Here is an 8,471-nt window from a genome sequence, read left to right as displayed (position 1 = left end):
ATCAATTAGCTCTTCTCTCCTTAAAATCTCAGATTATTTTGGACCCCTTTCAGTTCTTAGATAAAAGTTGGTCTCCCGCTATTTTTGTTTGTCATTGGGTAGGAGTCACTTGTGGTTCTCGTCACCAGCAAGTCAAGTCCTTGAATCTTTCTAACATGACTCTTACTGGCAGGATTCCCCGCGAATTAGGAAGCCTCTCATTTCTTGTTTCTCTTGACTTGGGAAGTAACAATTTCCAGTGAAAATTGTCCTCACGAAATAACACGCTTTCATCGTCTTAATTTTCTTGATTTAAGTGTCAACAGCTTCAGCGGGAAGGTTACCTCTTTGTTTGGATTCTTACACAAAATTCAAGTTCTAAATCTTAGGAATAATAGCTTCACTGGTTCTATCCCTTCTTCATTCTGTAATATGTCCACACTTGAGACTTTGAATATGAACTTCAATTCCATATTGGGCCAAATTCCAAAAGTGATTGGAAAACTTATAAAACTTAAGAGTATTAAAATTGGGAGGTAACAAGCTCATAGGCTTTATTCCTCTGTCACTTTTGAATGCCTCGAGGTTGGATACTTTGGAGATATCTTATACTTCACTTCAAGGAAACATTCTAGAAGGGATCGGCAATCTTCACAACATGAAAGTGCTTTCCATACAAGCCAATCAACTTACGGGCTGTATACTTTCCACAATTTTCAATATTTCTAGGATCGAAATCATTGCATTTACTGGCAATAGCTTATCAGGAAGTCTTCCCAGTGGTTTATGCAATGGTCTCCTGATACTCAAAGGGTTTTATCTATCCACAAACAAGCTTCGCGGTCATATTCCTACAAGCTTATCAAGTTGTTCACAACTTCAAATTTTGTCTTTATCGGAAAATGAGTTTGATGGACCAATACATAGTGAAATTGGAAGATTGAGTAACTTGCAGATATTGTATCTCGGAACTAACCATTTCACAGGTATGTTTTATCTTATGAATTCTAGTAATATTTTATCTAATTACTTCAAAAAAAAATTACACATTAACTGCAGGAATAATTCCACAAGAAATTGGAAATCTTGTTAATTTGATGGAGTTATGGATGGAGAAAAACCAGATTACCGGCTCTGTCCCAATCTCCATATTCAATATCTCGTCGATGCAAATTTTGTCACTGTGGCAGAACAATCTTAGTGGATTCTTACCATGGAAGATTGGCAACTTAACAAAGATGCAGCATCTACAAATTGGTGTAAATAATCCTATAGGAACATATATATTCTAATGGTGTCTCATGTTTATTTTTATAGATCTATTAGAACTATTAAAATTCTATGAATTTATGCATGTAATGAGTAATAAAATGTAACAATTATAAATAAATCATCAAGCGTATGACAAGAAACATTATATAAGGAGTGTCTTATAATGTTTAAATTTAATCTGTTTTAAGAAATAACCAGTAAATTTGAACTCCTGTTGGTAGTTAAATAAATTCTAATAAATTATCAGTTTATATATTTGAGTCCATATAAAAATACAAACCTGCGCAATCAGAAATTCATAGACAATTAAATTAAGAAATTTAATGGAGAAAAAATTATATAATATGTACATCCTTCTTAAGACTTTGATCAATAACAATAGGAAAAAGAAATATATAGTTATTACATAATTTTCTGAGTTCTTGTCGACACCTTTTCATCAGATCAAACTAAAGCTTGAATCACATAGATAAGCATTGAGATAAATAGTTCATCTCACTTGTATTCATTTTTTCTTCATGTGTTGAAGGGTGAAATACCCAAAGAGATAAGCAATCTCATTGAGTTGGAGAAACTTGATCTTGGGTTTAATAGTTTTAGTGATCGACTTAATATGGAGATCTTCAACATATCAGGGCTGAGAATAATTGATCTTACATTCAATAATCTAGCAGGAAGTGATACAAGTCAAATGACCGCCTTAGCTTTCGATGATATCCTTCAAAGTCACTATGTGAAGAATCAAGCTTTAGTCGAATGGAGGGATCATGCTTGGAGGGGTAGTTATGAGCATGCCATTGGACAAACCTGAGTGTGGAAGATTGCTTGGTCCCTTGAAGACTTGAGGACTCTTGGGTTGGACCACACTTGGTTGGTTCACGGTTTTGGCTCCCTTCATTAAGGGCATTTTGGTCACTTAGCCTTAAGGGCATTTTGGACAATTCATAGTTTTTTCCAACACACCAAGGCCACCCCTTGGTCATTAAGGATGTCTTGGTCATTTTGCCATGTAATAAGCTAGGCTATATATAGTCTCTTTTAGGTCTTTTCTTACTAGTTTTATGAATGACGAAATATTGAAACATTAAAAGTCCTCTCTTTGAGAGTAGAATACGTCAGTATAGTCTTAGTTAGGGATTGGAAAAGCTATTGTAGTTTGGGGCTTGAAAAAGCCAATGTTGACATATGCTTAGAAACAGTGGTTCTTGAGATGAGTTGATTCCCTTAGAGGTCACCGTAAGAAGATTGGTGTTTGATTATTTCGACTTTGAGGGTCTCTTCATTCAATACACATGTTGGTTCTCATTTTTTTGTAAGATCTTATGACAATCTTGCCTATCCCTTATCTTATTTCACTTTGTATGTTTGTATCTTGTCTTCTTTATCTCGTGTATTTGCGTTGTTGCCGTGACCTATCTCTATCTTGCTCTCGGTTTCTCCTTGTGTTGTGGACTGTTTTATCACTTTGTAGATCATTCCCATATCATTTGGTATCAGAGAAAGGATTGATTTTGTTCCAACCAAATCAATCTTTGGGTTGTTAGTTGAAAAAAAAAAGTGTTGAAAAACCGAAAATCTCAAAAAAAGAAATCTGTCCCATTTTTGTGTTTGAGCTGAAATTTGAGACTTAGATTTAGGATATTTTAATGTGTTTTTTTTTTGTTTCTAGTGTTAGGTTCTTGTTCCTTAACACTATGTGAGTCTAGATCTTGGATTTGAGCTTAATCCAGCTGGTTTTGAGTTGTTCACCGTTGTTGAGTTTAAGGTTGAAGAAACTAGTAAGGTGAAGCTAGAAATTGGTAGGGTTGTTGTTGATATTGTGTCTTGAAAAATACGTGGTTGTGTTGTGGAGGATACTGTGAGCAAAAGGAATCCAAAATCATTCAATTTGGAGTTCATTTGGTTTAGTTTCAATTTTTTGAGTGTTCTTGTTGTTCTTCATGTTCATCATTTATTGTTGAACAAGAACATTCAATTTGTATGGTTTGATCTTAAAGAGTGGAGAAAAGAGTGTAGTCTTTTGTTAGTCTTGAAACATATCCCAAAGAACATATAAAAGAAGAAAGGGGACAATAGGACTTTCAAAAAGACTCATTACCACAAGGGAGTAAGGGCACATACCAAGACAACAAAAGAGAAAAGAAGACAAAGGCTTTCAAAAAGGTGTCTTGCCAAAAAGGTGCAAGGGAAGTCAAAGTCTTTTGAATTTTGAAAAAGGCTCTAAGTCTTGTGCATTCCCTCCTTTAGGTGATTTTTCACTCTCCCAAATTAAAAATTTGACCAAACCAAATTGCAAACTGCCATGTCACCAAATTGCCACATCAACAAGCTTCCACATCATCTAGGTGCCACATCATCAACGTTCTAAAAAACCTTGAAGCTCAAATTTCAGATATTAAAGTTTCTTTTCTTTGTTTCGTTAGTTTCATTTCTTGATTCTAGTACTAATTAGCAACTAGTAATCACGTACTAGATTATGAATTAGTTTTTTAATCCGTTTTTGTCGTGTCTCCATTATTTGTGTGATTTTCTCATATTTAATTCATTGTAACTTTTTGTTTCAAGTTCATAAGTAGAATTTTCTGTTTTGTGTCTTGAGTCAATCAAACAAGAATCTATTTCAGCCGCTAAGTAGAATTGACATCTTATTGACTACCGAAGTATAAGCAACTTTCAATATTCGCTTCTCCAATTGTGAGGATCACAAAAGTGAGTGTCTATGAGTGTTGGTGAGGAACTTTTACTACTAATCTTGTTTGTTTCTTTTGTTTGTTGTTGTCTTTTTTTTTGTTAGGTACCATGGCTTCCTGTAATTTCAAGGCCACATGTGATTGCATCAATGATGATCTTGAAGATATGCAATGACACATTGAAATTGTATGCCAATTGTTACCTAAGCTTTTCCCTCAAAATCCAATTCCTCTTATCCAAACAACTTCCGATGAGAGCTTCCTGAAGGAAGTTGCTACCTAAGTTCTTGAAGGACCTTCATACCAAGGTAAAGACGAACATACTAATGAACTTCAGGGTAAAATAGCTACATCTAACACTTTTGTGCATGTGAATGATGATCCTGTGGCTAATAAGCCATTGAGTGTGAGTAGTAGCTTGCCTACATGTGAGTATATTGATTCTTTTCCATTTATGGATGATGAACATGTTGTCCGAGTGGATACACTAGTTGATCCTTTAGATGATCGAGTTGACTCTTCTTGTAAGGTTGATTTGTGTCCACCTAGTGTTGAAGCTATTGTGTTGAAGGGAAGTACATCGTCATGTGAAAATTGTGTTGACCAACTTGTGTGTAAAACTTTCCCACCACTTGAGGTTATGTGTGATGTGATTAATGAATCTCAAGTGAGTGAAGAATTTAAAAAAGTTGTTCAAGGAAATAGGAGTGAACCCGAGAGCTCTTCTTGGGGTTATCTTGTGCTTGAAACCTCCTTGAAACTCGATATTGATATTTAGAGAGTGAGGAACTTACTTGTTCCAAATCTTCGCATGGGTTGGATAATGCACTCTTTAGGTATAATGTCTTGTTTGAAGATGATATAAGCACTCCTACGATGGCTAGTGGTGAAAATTATGGTATAGCTTGCCTTGGAGGCTATAGCCTATATACTAACCCACTATGGTGTGACAACCTTCCTCTTAAAGTGGAAAATATCTTATGGGAAGATGAGAGTACTCTTAAGGGCAAGGAATGTGTGGTCTTGGAAGCTAATCCTTCTTCTACTTTATGTGACTTTATTGTTGAGTACTCATGGCGATGGTTAGGAAACTAGTAGTGAGTAAACACATGAGGGAACCCTAGTAGAAGTCGATTTGAGTGATACCTTTATCTACTCTCTACTTTATTTGGATTATATGTATGCTATTGTAGAGAGAATGTCGATTAGATTGGGTGGAGACCATGGGAAAGAGAAGTATTGTCTAGACCCGTGTCTATGGCCACTTTTCCCGTTTGACCCCGGTGCCAAATGTAGAAATGGTAATGTTGGTGCACCCAACTTGTTGCTTGGTCTACATGACAAGCAAAGCTTAGATCTTGATGAATCCCATAACCAAATCCTTTGTACATCTTTCATTGAGTTTTTAATATCCCCTTCAAAGGATCCTTGGTTATACTCCAAGTATGTACTGCCTTGGCGTGAAGATGTTTATTATTGTGCTAATTCTAACCCTCATGTCATGAAGATACTGTGTTTGTTTGTCCTTTCTCTAGTTTTGCAAGGTTTGGATTTGAGGTCGAATCCTTTTCAAGAAGGGGGGGATGATACAAGTCAAATGGTCGCCTTAGCTTTCGATGATATCCTTCAAAGTCACTACGTGAAAAATCAAGCTTTGGTCGTATGGAGGGATCATTCTTGGAGGGGTAGTTATGAGCATGCCATTGGACGAACCCGAGTGTGGAAGATTGTTTGGACTCTTGGGTTGGACCATACTTGGTTGGTTCACGGTTTTGGCTCCCTTCATTAAGGGCATTTTGGTCACTTATCCTTAAGGGCATTTTGGACAATTCATAGTGTTTTCCAACACACCAAGGCCACCCCTTGGTCATTAAGGGTGTCTTGGTCATTTTGCCATGTAATAAGCTAGGCTATATATAGTGTCTTTTAGGTCTTTTCTTAGTAGTTTTATGAAAGATGAAATATTAAAACATTGAGTAGAACACCTTATTGTAGTCTTAGTTAGGGCTTGGAAAAGCGATTGTAGTTTGGGGCTTGGAAAAGCCAATATTGACATTTGCTTAGAAACGGTGGTTCTTGAGGTGAGTTGATTCCCTTAGAGGTCACTGTAAGAAGCTTGGTGTTTGATTATTACGACTTTGAGGGTCTCTTCGTTCAATACACCTGTTGGTTCTCATTGTTTTGTAAGGTCTTATGTCATCTTGTCTATCCCTTATCTTATTTCACTTTGTATGTTTGTGTCTTGTCTTCTTTATCTCGTGTATTTGCGTTGTTGCCGTGACCTATCTCTATCTTGCTTTTAGTTTCTCTTTGTGGACTGTTTTAGCACTTTGTAGATCGTTCCCATATCAGGAAGCCTCCCACCAAACATGTGTTCGATCTTACCCAACATTGAAAGACTTTATTTGAGTAACTTAACCAATCTTGTTGGGACTATTCCTCATTCCATCTCCAATTGTTCCAAACTTACTCGTCTAGAGCTTTCAATCAATCAACTCTCTGGCTTGATTCCCAACTTACTTGGATATTTGACTCATCTACAGTTGCTAAATTTAGCGGAAAACAATTTAACAAGTGACTCATCCTTGAGCTTCCTGACTTCCTCAACCAATTGCAGAAATTTAACAACTCTTTCTCTAACTTCGAACCCTCTAAACGGCATGCTTCCAGCTTCCACGGGGAACCTTTCCACCTCTCTTAGAAATTTTTACGCCAACGTTTGCAAAATCAAAGGGCGAATCCCAAATGAACTTTGGAACTTAAGCAGCTTATTAGACCTTGATCTTTCTAGAAACTAGTTAGTTGGATCAATTCCCACATCAATTGGAAACTTGAGAAACCTGCAGGGCTTGTTCTTGAGTAACAACAAACTTACATGATTTATTGGTGATCAAATATGTAAATTGCAGCATTTGGGTGATATTTACTTTGGTCAAAATCAACTTTCAGTATCGCTTCCTAATTGTTAGGGGATATTACTTCCCTTTGGGAGATATATCTCGGTTCCAATAAATTGAGTACCAATATACCACGAAGATTAGGGAACCTTCACGGTCTAGTGGTTCTTGACTTATCGTCAAACAGCATGGTAGGTTCTTTACCTACAGAAATTGGAAATCTAAAGGCGACGACACTAATAGATCTGTCAATGAATCAATTTTCAAGTAGAATTCCTAGAGAAATTGGAGGATTGCAAAATCTGGAAAACCTTTCTTTGAGACACAGCAAGTTGCAAGGAGCTATACCTGACTCGATGAGCACCATGGTAGGTTTGGAATTCCTATACCTTTCTCATAACAATATATCTCGTATCATTCGTAAGTCTTTGGAGAAACTTCAACACCTGAAGTATTTCAACGTTTCTTCCAACAAATTGTATGGTGAAATACCCTCGGGAGGTCCTTTCAAGAACCTCTCGAGTCAGTTTTTCATCCACAATGAAGCATTGTGTTGTTCTTCAAGATTTAGTGTCCCGCCATGCCCCATTTCATCAAAGCACATATCAAATAGGAACAAAATGCTAGTTCTTTTTTCTTTTGCTAGGACTAGCACTTTTATTTGTTCCAATCACTTTTGTGTTTGTATGGATAAGATGTAGAAAAGGTAAAAGAGCTCCTCCACAAACTGATGCGTTGTCCGCCATTACAAGAGAAAGAATTTCATACTATGAATTGATCTAAGCAACTGATGCGCTTAGCGAAAGTAATCTGATTGGTTCTGGAAGTTTTGGCTCTATTTACAAAGGTGTTCTCAGAAGTGGAACTGCCATTGCAGTTGAAGCGTTCAATCTGCTACTAGATGCGGCATTCAAGAGCTTTGATACTGAATGTGAAGTTCTGCGTAGCCTTCGCCATAGGAATCTCATAAAAGTCATTACTAGTTGTTCCAACCTTAATTTTAAGGCTTTAGTGCTCGAGTATATGCCAAATGGAAGTCTTGAGAAGTATTTGTATTCGCAGAACTACTTCCTCGACATCAAGCAGAGACTAAGCATAATGATAGATGTGGCATGTGCATTGGGATATCTCCATCATGGGTGTACTTCGGCATTGATTCATTGTGATATAAATCCTAGTAATGTCTTGTTGGATGAGGATATGGTTGCCCACCTAAACGATTTTGGCATTTCAAAACTTATTGGTGAAGATGAGAGTGATTTGTACACTAAAACTTTAGCAACATTGGGGTATATTGCCTCGGGTATGTATCATATTTTTGCTCATTTTTCCTCTTTTTTTTATTCTTTTTACCTCCTAGAAAGTATATTGCATCTTTATATTAATTGTTTGACTGTAGAGTATGGACTGGATGGATTTTTTTCAACAAAATGTGATGTCTATAGCTACGGGATCATGCTGCTGGAAACGTTTACCAGGAGGAGGCCTAATGAGTTTGAGGGAGATATTAGCTTGAAGCAGTGGGTGAGTTATTCACTTCAAGAGGCAGTAATGGATGTCATAGATGCCAACTTGGTAACACCAACGGGTAAAGGCTTACAAAAGGAGCTTGATGTTGTGGCATCAATCATGA

At 36.8% G+C, this 8,471-nt stretch overlaps 1 protein-coding gene across 1 annotated transcript in view; it reads left to right on the top strand.

The window, feature by feature from the left end:
• The first annotated feature begins 637 nt into the window (after window positions 1-637).
• LOC107869177 (receptor kinase-like protein Xa21) overlaps window positions 638-8,471 on the top strand; it is a 16,591-nt gene continuing 8,757 nt past the window's right edge. Inside the window, exons 1-8 of the mRNA XM_047405591.1 lie at window positions 638-965; window positions 1,039-1,238; window positions 1,781-1,928; window positions 2,958-3,034; window positions 4,046-4,128; window positions 7,026-7,316; window positions 7,639-8,141; window positions 8,238-8,413. Of these exons, the coding sequence (XP_047261547.1) occupies window positions 638-965; window positions 1,039-1,238; window positions 1,781-1,928; window positions 2,958-3,034; window positions 4,046-4,128; window positions 7,026-7,316; window positions 7,639-8,141; window positions 8,238-8,413 (1,806 nt within the window). The remainder of the gene's footprint in view (window positions 966-1,038; window positions 1,239-1,780; window positions 1,929-2,957; window positions 3,035-4,045; window positions 4,129-7,025; window positions 7,317-7,638; window positions 8,142-8,237; window positions 8,414-8,471) is intronic.

The sequence above is a fragment of the Capsicum annuum genome, unplaced genomic scaffold (assembly GCF_002878395.1).
Source record: "Capsicum annuum cultivar UCD-10X-F1 unplaced genomic scaffold, UCD10Xv1.1 ctg80182, whole genome shotgun sequence".
Classification (NCBI taxonomy): Eukaryota; Viridiplantae; Streptophyta; class Magnoliopsida; order Solanales; family Solanaceae; genus Capsicum; species Capsicum annuum.
The sequence above is the reverse complement of the archived record's forward strand: the minus strand, read 5'-3'. Positions and strand labels throughout refer to the sequence as shown.